General features: G+C 28.7%; 1 protein-coding gene across 27 annotated transcripts in view; it reads right to left on the reverse strand.

The window, feature by feature from the left end:
- Nucleotides 1–352: 352 nt before the first annotated feature.
- LOC106875945 (uncharacterized) overlaps nt 353–13905 on the reverse strand; it is a 291971-nt gene continuing 278418 nt past the window's right edge. For 18 of the 27 annotated variants that reach the window (XM_089347706.1, XM_089347700.1, XM_089347705.1 and 15 more), the window contains 4 exons: nt 4645–4719; nt 2919–3116; nt 2053–2168; nt 1092–1700 (listed from right to left, as the gene is read on the reverse strand). In XM_089347706.1, coding sequence (XP_089203832.1) covers nt 1493–1700; nt 2053–2168; nt 2919–3116; nt 4645–4719 — 597 coding nt within the window. In that variant the 3' untranslated portion in view covers nt 1092–1492. Of the gene's footprint in view, nt 1701–2052; nt 2169–2918; nt 3117–4644; nt 4720–13905 lie in introns of all 27 variants that reach the window. The other 9 variants (XM_089347711.1, XM_014924277.3, XM_089347712.1 and 6 more) reach the window with 2 other exon arrangements.

The raw sequence follows: 13905 nt of genomic DNA on the forward strand, positions 1-13905 counted from the left end.
ATTTATCACAGTTGTGGTAATATATCAGCCACTTAGGTTTCTCTGTATTGGTGATAGCAGCTGATGAGAGTAGCTTCGGTGTTTCTCCAATAATACAATATATTTAACCAGCACATCTCATGAACATTACTAACTGAAACATCTTGAAAGAGTGTGGCAACTTCAATCTTTGAAGACCTTCTTTTGAAACAGTAAAGCAAAAAAGAAAAAGCAAATCTACAAACATCCGTATATGTGTGTGTGTGTGTTTGTGTGTGTGTGTATATGTATGAATAGATATATGTTATCATGTAAAGTCGTGTTTAACACACACACATACGTATACACACATATAAATTCAAAAAATAATCAATGATTCTTATAGGCATTTTTAAAATTGTTGCCTTATTTAATCTCAACTCAAGTTTCATGTTACTTTTCTTGTTGGTGTGGTTATTGAAAGATACATCTTTTGTTGTTGCTTCCCATCATATAATATATATATATATATATATATATATATATATATATATATATATATGCCCATACATATAGATGCGATTTTTGCTGTTGTCTTTTTGGCTCTGGTACTATGTCCTATCATTCTCATTATTTCTATCATCACCATCATCATTGTCTTTATAATCATTACAATCATTTGCACCCATTCTCTTGTGATGCTCACCACCAGCACCGTTACTATCACCATCACCAATATCATCATAACCATATTCATCACCATCATCAAAATCATCACAATGAATGCCATCTCAAGCATAATTTTACTGTTGCTAGGATCACCATTTCAATGAAGAATATTTAAACTATTTCTTGAAAAATCTTTTTGGCACCAATTTTCTTGTTCCTTGGAGGATTACAGAATTATCAGAATTTATAAGAAAAAAACAAGCGAAGCTATGTATTATATGGTAATGATTATAATGATGGCCTTGAATGATGATACCAATGTCGATAATAAAATAACTATAGTTTGTAGATGTTTCATGTTAATATTATTATTATTATTAATATTATTATTATCATTATTATTATTATTATTATTATTATTATTATTATTATTATTATTGCTATTATTATCTTTCATTTTAAAATTGAGACATTCTAAGTAAAAGTGTTATTAATGATGATGGCAATATTTGCTATATATATATAACAAGATTTAAGATTTGTAGGAATTTTTTTTTCCTTTAAAAGTTGTTCTGAAAAGAAAAAGTTTTTTGTGTTTTTGTTTTAGAGTAAAAATCTCTAAATGTTTGGTGTGTGTTCATGCTATGGAAGATCTGTCTGCTATCATCTGAAATGATCAACACGTCTGTTCATTAGGTGAGTCCTATTATTTTATTAATATTGTATTATTTTTTTACTGTGTTTTTCTTTTTTTTAGGTATAAGATATTGAGAGCAATTCACTCATTTGTCTATATTTCAAATAGGATGAGTGAATCGAAGAAGAGATTTGTCTTGTGTTGTTGTGTGTAGCTTGTTTTGCCAGCTCAATAGTGTTTCATAGTGGCAATTTGTATGCATAGGACAATGAAATTGTTGTTGCAATGAAACTCTTCATATCCCAGAAACTGATGAGCCATTAGGGATGATGCAACACCAACATTATTTCTTCCCGATGAACGCCAGTTGGAACAGAATCTGTCTCTCTTTCGCTCACCTTTTGTTGAAGAACCATGCCATACAAATTTCTGTGGCCTATAGAGAAATAGAAGATACAAAACTTAACAAAAGTAAAACTTATGAGCATTGACGAAATAAAGTAATATCAAATAGGTATCAATAAATGAAAAGACTTCACCAGCAAATAAAGCAAATATCTAAATTGATAGAATTATACACCTCATGATAAGCAGAAAGTAGATAAATGTAGAACATTACAAAACAGTCTATCAAAGCTTACAAGCTCTTCCTCAGACAGATTGTAATCAAATTTTTACTTGTATCAGAAAATGTAATGCATTTATCAATCTAGAAGTCAAATGAAACTAATCGATATTTTTAAAACTTGTGTACAAAAGTTAACTAGTGTAGCAAATGGGTCACTTACCATCTAGAGCTAGTCATTACGTTGGTACCATCAAATGAATAGAGTGGAACAGAGCTGTTGAAATAACCTCCATCTCCAGTGATTAAGTGCTCCCATGAATCCACAAGAATTTCACCCTTCAAAACATAAATTAATTTAAATGTAAGCAAGTATATAGACAAACATTTAAAAATTATTTTACTTTTTTTGTGATTTGATACAAAGAATGGTGGGTAAAATTTACAATAAATCCCATAATGGACATTATAAATAAATATCATCAAACATAATGCAATGTAAAAAGTCTGTCTCTGATGACAGAAAGAAAAATGTTCAATTGCTGTTTTTCCAGTACTGCAGAAAACTACTCCTTTGTTACAATTTATAGACATAATCACTGAGGTTAATACTACTTCCTTTTAGTAAAAAGAGGCACATGTCATTCATTTTCTTGAAAAAACACATCCTAAGAATTGGCAAAAAAAATAACACAAACATTTCATTTTGACTGAGTTCATCTGACCAAATTGCTATGTATTTAGATTTGTTCTATTTTAGATGGTAATCTCTGACTTAAGGTGTCTTTTCAGATACCTATGTCAGAATGTGTCCTTGCAAATGGAATGCCTAATCTGTAAGCTTTCAAAAAACAGTCAAACAACTTTTAGTTCATTACAATTCATTGGTGTAATTCCTGATCATATCCAATAGGCATCTATAAAAGCAGGCAATCCATTTGCTGTGCATCAATTTATGTTTATTAATAACCAAGAAAATATGAATGCTTAACAACTGAAATGAAAGAAATCATATAATGAAGTCCATTTTAAAAATTCTAAAAGAAATTTATTTTGTACTTAGGAAGAAGAAAATATTTGAAATTTTACCTTTGAATTCACAATTGGATAATTACGCTCTTTTTTATCATAGATTAATGTTTTCAAATCTTGAATTTGATTTGATAAGAAACCACGGAATGTTGCTTTAAAAGATGCTCTCCGTGCTTGTTGATGACAAAATAAATCAATTGTATTTACTCCATTCATTTTTCCTGTGAGTGGTTTGTTCAATGCTATCAACTTGAGCTGTAAGGAAAATGAAATCACATTAAATTTACTGTGCTGTATATTCAGAAATGCTTGTAATCAAGGCTAATTTCCCATAATGGTTTGATTATATTTAGATGATGAACTTACAAGAATTTCACATATAAGAGGCATTGTAGCAAAGATTTATGTTTACCGCATTAGAAGAGTAAAGCTAGTATATATTTAGATGAGAGGTTTCCAACATGGAGTGTTCCTTGGTGGCACAAACTGGCATTTCAGTAGTTGCAACAAAGTCTAAAACTATTAAATTACTCTAAAAAATAACTTTGTTTCATTAAGTTCACCAGTAAGTTGATTTATGTGATATACGATATATCGCTTTGCAGTTAGGGGATTATGGAATACACCACCCCAGTAATGTATGTGGTTGAATAAAAAAAGAAACTTAAATTAGTTATTTAAAAATTGGCATTTTCATCTTCAAATGTGAAATTATTTTAGAAGTGGGTTGCACAAATTATGCAAATGTTTCATAAGAATGCTGAGCATAGAAAAGTTTGGGTAAAAGTTGATTTAGATAATGATTTCTAATTTAGGTACAAAGCCAGTAATTTTGAAGGGAGGGGATTAGTTGATTACATGAACCTTAGTACTTAGTAGATTCTTTATTTTATGCATCCCAAAGGGATGAAAAGCAAAGTTGCATTTGGTAGAATTTGAACACAGAACAGAAAGTGCTGAAAGAAATACTACAAAGCATTTTGTGTGATGGTCTAATGGTTCTTGTAATGCATCACCCATTGATTTAAGTAATATATGAAATGTTGCTTTGCAACCAGGAATTTATGCAGACCACCTCCCATAGAGTTGTGAGCCCTGTCGAAGATGTCTCTAAATTTGAAATTGAAATTTATGCTTTTTGAAAAAGAATCTGTCTAAAAGGAGAAAGGAGTGGTTATAGTTAGATATACCCTATATTTCTAAAATTTTTTTAACATACTTTGTGCATAGTATGTTGTTTTTCTAATAAACAATCTTAGATATTATTTCCTACTGATGATATCTTTTAAATTATCAAATCAACGTAGTTATTTAAATACATGTTTTTCTGAGGACATCTAATTGCATTGAGCATGCTTTCTTACAGATAACTCAGAGAATATGTTACAAAAGTTTACCTTAGCAAATATTTGACAGGTGTATTCACCTTCATCATCATCATCGTTTAACATTCACTTTCCATGCTAGCATAGGTGGGACGTATTAGTACATACAATTGCTATTAAATATTAAATGTCTATAATCATTAAAAAGACAACTGGAATATTTGACAAGCATGTCTTTGAGAAAATGTCTGATTCTGAGGAAATATAACCATGACCTATGATTAAAAGCATCAACAAGTGGTCAACTTCTAAACTATAGGAGGTAATTTTGCATTGATTTTGTAAGATTTTTGTGGGCAATAAAGAACTGGTTTAGAGAGTATTGTAGAAACTCTTTCAGGGATGTCCCAAGGAAATTTTGAAACTCAGAAGCAGTAGTATATTAAGATATTACTTACTACTTTTCGGTTTCGCTGATATTTTTCCTTATCAAGATTTGGTGGAAGTACATGTATTTCAGGTGGTTTAGGTGTCTAAAAAAGGAGACAAAGTAAATAATCAGCTAGGGTTTGAAATACCACATACCAAAAAGCATAAAAATTGCAAGATAGAATAATTTCTATACTACAAGACATACATGCATTGAATATAGTATAAATATAGTATAATATAAATATAGCATAAAACATATTAAGTGATAATATAATATTACATAATAATTAATATCTATCAATTAATGTAAGTCCAAGTACAATACTAATACTAAGACACACACACACACACACACACACACACACACACACACACACATACACATATGTATATACATATCATATATAAATAGATGTATTTGTGTGTACATACATGTATATATATATGTATATCTATATACATTTATCAATATGCATGCAAATTACATTGTCATATATTTTAGATCAACATATTCCACCATATGGTTAAATAACAGTATAATGCATTGCAAAATTATAAAATTGTACAGAGATTGTAGAAGTAATAGAATATAATTTGTTATAAATAGCAACATATACATACATACATACATACATACATACATACATACACATATGTGTGTGCGTGTATATATATATATATATATATATATATATATATATATATGTAAATATATATATGTAAATATATATATGTATATATAAATACACACACACATATATATATATATATATATATACACACATACACACACACACATATATATACATACATACATATACATTCATACATATACATGCATATATAATATACACACACACACACATATATATATATATATACATACATATATATATATATATATATATATATATATATATATATATATATATATATATATATATATATATATATATATGCATATATATGCATATATATATATTCATGCACACATACACACAGAGACACACAGAGACACACACAGACACACACAAATGTATATATGTATGTTTGTGTGTGTATGTATCTAGAATACTTTTTACTCAGTATTTTGCTGATATTTTGAACATGTATATTTCAATTGAATTATAAAATAAAAGTGACAAAAATGAAATACAAGGAAATAAATAACAAAGCAAAACAATAACAAAAAACTGGTGCAAATAGGTGGCATATCCAAAAACACACTTTGTGATATCACACAGTGGAAATCAAAACTAGAAAAAGAATATATAAAGTGCATGTAAAATGCATCATGGATAACAGAATGGCATTGTGGTTAAAGTGTAAAAATGTATATGTTGAAATGAGATTGGATGAATATATATATATATATATATATATATATATATATATATATATATATATTTATATATTATATATAGATATAAATTTCATCAATGACATTACTTATCAACAGAAGCAGAATTGGTGTGCTGTAAAAATAACATTCCAGTCAGTGAACAAAACAATGTTTCCAACAACTCTTTGATCAAAGCACATTCCAAAAAATTCTACAAGGCTCATATTGTGTGTAGATTTGTGGTTTTCCTTGACCACTCCATGACATTGTTTTATTTTTATGTTCAATTTATATATATCATCATCATCATCATCATAATCATCATCATCCTAATCATCATCATCATTTAACATCCATTTTCCATGCCTATATAATACATGTATGCATACATATAAAATATATAGTTATCTAAGAATTCACAAGTCAGAAAAAATAGGCATCTGTATATTTGTCAATAGAGAGGGTATGTTTATCAAAGTGTAACATATCATAGATCTGTTACAGCTGACCTTACCAACTGGGTTCACATCTAATATTAAATAACAACATGATTATCAAATAATTGCATTCATCAGGGATGGAAAGCATGAAATATATAATGATGACAAAACTCTATTGTCAAAGGGAAGGAAATGTCCTATCTGCTTTGAGAGTGCTGTGCAAAACATGAAGCAAAGTTGTAAGCAAGAGACACAACTCTTGAAGAAACACTCTTAATTGTATCCTGTCTTTGTTTAACCTACTTCAGAGCAACCACAAAACTGGATATGACACTTCCACATCTGCAATAACAGATAGCAGTCACAATTTTCTTCCGTACCTGCCTACCTACCATCTCTGATGAGCACAGTTATTACATAACCACAGTTGCATGACTGAAATGAGTAAAAGAGTATATACTATATATATTTTCTATCTATCTATCTATCTATCTATCTATCTATCTATCTATCTATCTATCTGTCTGTCTGTCTGTATGTCTGTCTGTCTGTCTGTCTGTCTGTCTATCTATCTATATGAATATTATCCATATATTTATAAATATATATATATATATATATATATATATATATATATATATATATATACACACATATACACACATACATACATACATACATACATATATATATATATATATATATATATATATATATATATATATATATATATATACATATATAGGCTTATATATACATACATACACACATATATGTATATATGTACTCATACATATTATATATGTGTATGTGTGGGTATGTGTATATACACATATATAAATATAAGAAAAAAATATATATTGCTATACATCTAAACATCACACTGTCAGTTTAGGTGCCACTTGAAAGCATCCAGTCCACACTGCAAAGTGGTTGGTGGTTGGTGTTTGGAAGGGCATCCAGCTGTAAAAACCTTATCAAAACTGACCTCTCCTTTGCTTGAACTACATAAAAAACACTAAGTCCACTCTGCTTAGTGGTTGGTGTTAGGAAGTGCATCCAGCTCTATAAATCCTGCCAAAACAGTTACAAAAGTCTGGTGCAGGCTTCTGCTTAGCCGGATCTTGTGAAACTGTCCCACCCATGCCAGCATGGAAGCTGGACATAAAACAATGATGATGATGAACCTAGATTAGATATGTGGTATATAATTATCTATCTATATCTCTAGCTATCAATATGTATATATATATATATATATATATGCAGTAAATTTACATATCTATGTATAAATACATATAAATACACATATATATTTCATATATATATATACACATACTAAATATGATAAAACAGATAAATATACATATTTGTGCTTATATATATAGATGTGTTATCTTGAGATATTCAGTGTACACACACACACACACACACACACACACACACACACACACACACACACACACACATATATATATATATATATATATACATATATATATATACACACACACATACTTACATACACATATATTGCACACAATTTTATATGCATCAACATACGTTTTGATATATTATTATAATACATCAAAATATATTAGGTAATTGCGTATATTGAAGCTATAAATGTATGCATCTATGATATATATGTATGCATGCATATGTAAAATACGTAATCATATATTATTGTCTATCATTATACAGATATTGCACGTATACATTATAATAAAAATAAACTTATTTGTATATAAATGAAAGATTATCAATTATATTTTAAAAAATCTTTAAAAGCATCAGATTGACACTTATATACAACTGAAAGGCTTTCTTAAATTAAAAATTATTAATTATTTCAAAAAATCTATAATAAAAAAGCAGATTGACAAAGACCATATGATGAACAATACCATATTTCAAGTTTCATTTGAAGTGCTTTTTGCAGTTTTCATTTTAAGTTTCATTTTAAAAGCTTTTTTCTTTTTTCAGTGTTTCAAATCCATTTACAGATTACCTTCTAACAAGTGTATTTAAAAAGTTGAAAATGGAAAAACTTCCTTCCATAAAGTCTGTGTCAATTTGTAGTTTTGAAGAGTTTTTTTCATATAATGAATAATTTTCCGTTTAAGAAAATCTTTTTCAAATACAGTGACAGATCAAGATTTTTTCTAAAAACTGTTATTTATATATATATACACACACAGACATTATATTAAAGAGATATAAAATAATATATATACAACATGCATATATATATAAAGGTAAAGAATGATATATGTGTGTGAGTATATATATATAAATTTATATATATATATATATATATATATATATATATATATATATAGATATATATATATATATATATATATAGATATATATATATATATATATATATATTTATATATATATATATATATATATATAAGAATTTAAGGAATGGAGAAAACGCATGTTATAATTGCATACTTTATTCCTACATATGTTTCAAAGGATTACAACCTGTGTGATCCATAGGGATCTTTGATATTAAAATTGTAACCTTCTCATCAGGGAAAGCATGGGAATCATCTTAAACGTAAGACATTATGACCGATTATGAAAACAATAGATGGATAAGGTTATGACTTGATTCATTTGAAAAAAAACGTTAGAGAATTGGACGCTTTTTTTCAAATGAATCAAGTCATAACCTTATCCATCTATTGTTTTCATAATCGGTCATAATGTCTTACATTTAAGATGATTCCCATGCTTTCCCTGATGAGAAGGTTACAATTTTAATATCAAAGATCCCTATGGATCACACAGGTTGTAATCCTTTGAAACATATGTAGGAATAAAGTATGCAATTATAACATGCGTTTTCTCCATTCCGTAAATTCTTAAATATACTCAAATACCCAAAATTTCAAGGAGTCCCTGCCTTAAAAACAGGAACTAAACCACAGTTATTTTGTGTTCTTTGCTACATTGGTTTCTATTAACCCATTTATTCTATCAGAAGAATTTTTATTCATTAAGATAGAAGAAATACACATAATTATATATATATATATATATATATATATATATATATATATGTATATACATACATACATTTATATATATTTTTCACTGAAAATAAAGTAAATCTCAAATGCAGAATAGTTGTGAAAACAGCTTAAAAGATTGGGTAAATACCCTTAGAAGACACAAAAACATGGCCAGCAAACTGCTCTGTAGTGAGTTGCTGGCCTCCTTTTGTCCATCTTCAAAGGGTATTAATCCAATCTTCTACGCTGTTTTCACAGCTATACTGCATTTGAGATTTATTTAAACTCTGAATTCTTCATCCAGGACTAGGTCCATAGTATCAAGAGAAATCTAATGCAAGCTGATAAGGAGGTAGTTATACAGATAAACACAGTTAGGCTTGACACATACATACATATATATACATTCACACACACACACACACACACACACACACACACACACACACATATATATATATATACAGGTGTGGGTGTGTGATAAGAAGCTTGCTTCCCAACCAAATGGTTGTGTGGGTTCACTCCCACTGAATGATACCTTGGGCAAGTGTCTTCTACTATAGTCTCGAGCTGACCAAAGCCCTTGTGAGTGGATTTGGTAGAAGGAAACCAAAACAAGCCCATCGTATATATATATATATATATATATATATATATATATATGTATGTATTTGTGTGTGCATCTTTGTTTCTGTGTTTGTTCCTGCACCATTGCTTGATGACTGGGATTGCTGAACTGCAAAGTTTGGCAAACGCGACTGATAGAATAAATATCAGGCTTAAAAAGAATAACTCCTGGGATCGATTTCTTCAACTAAAATCCTTTAAGATGGTGTTCCAGTTCAAATGAGTGAAACAAGTACAAGAATATGGTAATTCCTTGACTATTGTGGGTGTTACGTTCCAAAACCTCCAGCGATAGGTGAAAATCTATGAAGTAGAAACAGTACTGTACTGTATAGTTTTTTATTACTTTTATAATTTGTATATATTTATTTTATTATAAATGCATAACAACACCACAGAGCAATCGACATAAGCTTAAATAATAAACTGCGATAGGTGAACCGTGATGGGTGAACCGCAATAGGTGAACCACGATATGGTGAGGGATTACTGTATATGTATATATGTACATAGACAGATATGTTTATATGTGTTTATGTGTTTCTGTGTATGTGTATCTGTATAGTCTAACTGTGCTTACCTGTATATGTGTATATATGTGTGCATGTATATATATATACATGCACACATAGTCAAGGAATTACCATATTCTTGTACTTGTTTCACTCATTTGAACTGGAACACCATCTTAAAGGATTTTAGTTGAAGAAATCGATCCCAGGAGTTATTCTTTTTAAGCCTGATATTTATTCTATATATACATATATATATATATATATATATATATATACATATATATATATATATATATATATATATATATATATATATATATATATATATATATATATATATATATATATATATATATATATATATATATATATATATATATATATATGTATATATATGTATATATGGATAGATAAATATAGATATATATGTGTATGTATATATTTTTATATGTACATATATATATGTACATATATATAGATGTATACTTATATATATGTATATGTATGTATATATATGTGTGTGGGGAGTTTGACTGTTTCCCCACACCACCACCACCACCACTTAACAACTGGTATTAGTGTGTCTACGTCACTGTAACCTAGCGGTTTGGCTAAGAAACTGATCAAATAAATACCAGGCTTTAAAAAAGAATAAATTAGTACTGGGGTCCTTTTACACTTGACTAAAAAAAAAATTCGAGGTGGTGTCCCAGCATGGCTGCAGTCTAATGACTGAAACAAGAAAATTGTATATATGTATATATATATATGTAAATTGGATATAGTGTGACATTTAGACATTAAATTAAAACCACATTAGAATTCTGTTTTCTTGTTGTCCACTTTTAAGTTTCACATCTTCCATAGTGTGTAAACAATTGCACTGCTGTTATTCAGTTACATTTATTCATATTTACAAGGTTATATATTCCTACCATCAGGATTTCTTTCCATGGAATGAAGACCATTCGCTGTCATTTACATATTTTTTTCTTCTAATCCATATTTTTATTGTTCATTGCAAAGAGCATGATGACTGGTGGCATGACATTCATACATAATGTAAAACATGCACATACAAAGTATTAGTTTTATCATTCTGATGAAGTTAATTAGCATCATTAAATATAAGCATTTTTACATGTATAAACATCGTTGAATGACACAGATGATAGTTTCTTCATTACAAATTCAATACATACTGTAATTGTGTAACAATATTAACTTGATGCAATTATTTCAGAATATATATATATATACACACATGCATGCATAGACATCTCTGATCAAAGAAAATGATATGCTTGAAAATTCTTATTTTAAAAGATATAAAAAATTTCACTGGAGAATTTGTGCTGTCTTGTAATAAATGTAATTACTACAGTCATGTGGTATTCATTTTTGACACATGTTTTTCTATTTTTAGTCATACACTTCTACTTAGTTTTTGCACTTGTACATTTCGGTTTTTAAGATATGTGTGTAAACTTGGTTTGCATTTAGATTTGTTATTGTTTTTTTTTTTTAAGTTTCGGGGCAGTAAACATTTATCCTCTTACAAGAAGGGAATAATTCAGTCACTTCACAATGAAGATCATATGTATTTGTGTGTGTGTGTTTGTATATATGTACACACACAAGCGTGTATGTGTGTGTGAATGTGTGTGTGTGTGTGTGTGTGTGTGTGTGTGTGTGTGTGTGTGTGTGTGTGTGTGTGTGTGTGTGTGTGTGTGTGTGCAAGCATATATAAGTGTATGTGTGTTTGAGTGTAAGTCAACTAACCAAAGAGAAGTGGAAGTTAATGGCTGATACCTTTTATTCAGAATTTCATTGGCATAAAAGGGTGTATCTAATCAATCAGATATCAACTCACTTGCCCACTAAAAAGATTTTTGCCTTTCTGTGCATGTTATACAGAGCTAGAGATATTCCACCAAATAATATACAGAAGAACTCTACAGAGCTTACTACTAATAACTTCAAAAAAATAAATATCCATCTGCACTCCCTTAGGTTCAGAGACAGAGTAATTTTCACTTTCCTGAAATGATTTCTAATTGCTGCAACAGACGAGCATTTTCTTGGGTCAGATTTAGTTAAATGACTAGGAAAATAATGTTAAAGAAAACTAAAAAGTTAACTCCCTTTCTAGTGAAAATTAATCCCATTTATTTTTCACAGTCATTTATACCAGTGGTCTGCACAACTTTTACCACATGCATCAGCACATCCAATGGGATACAAGCTTAACAACAATCATTAATGTACAATCTTTCAGGCCTAGGTACATTCTTTTATGCCTATGAAATTCATGTGGATCATTAACTACCTACCTATGCATATAACTGTATGTGTTTATGAAATGTTATGTGAATGAGTATGTAATTATGTTTCTTCAAATAATATGTAAATATCATAAAAGTAACTCTATATGTATGTATATATTAAATGTAAAGCATATAAAAAATAAGATATTAGCAAATAAAATCAGTGAATACATGGTACGTCATATTCAATTTGAATGTGAATTGTGCATCACAAACATATTTGTGTCAAGCCAGGCCTAGCTTCAAACAGTTGTTCAAGATATATATATATATATATATATATATATATATATATATATATATATATATATATATATAAAATGATATGATGCAGTTTTTGGTACATAGCATGTTTGCATTTATTTTGAAAATATGTGCATTTTTCACAATACATACATATATACATACATACACAAACACTTAGTGATATGAAAATACATTCAAAGTGTATGTGAAAACAATGATGACATATATATATTTTGATAAACATGTGTATTTATAAGTACACACATTCATCACACCTCTTTATATAATATACATTACATATAGTATGTATGCATGTGTGTGTGTGTGTATATATATATATATATATATATATATATATATTTATTTACACACACACACACACACACACACACACACACACACACACACACACACACATATATATATATACATAAACATATACAAACACACATGTGCATGTACACACGCACACACACACACACACACATGCATGTGTACATATGCATATATGTATGAGTGTGTGTATATGTAGATACATGTATGTATATCATTTATTTCATCTTACTGATTTCAGCCAAATACTCTGGCCATGCTGGGGCACCAATATGCTCTCTCTCTCTCTATATATATATATACATATATATATAAAGCAAATAAGTAACAAGGATGTCGAGGTATTAGGTAATATCTCAACATCCTTGTTACTTATTTGCTTTTTATTCACCTTACTTTGAGCTGTGTGGATAATACCGAACTGACTT

Source organism: Octopus bimaculoides, chromosome 2, assembly GCF_046866305.1.
Source record: "Octopus bimaculoides isolate indiv1 chromosome 2, ASM4686630v1, whole genome shotgun sequence".
Lineage (NCBI taxonomy): Eukaryota > Metazoa > Mollusca > Cephalopoda > Octopoda > Octopodidae > Octopus > Octopus bimaculoides.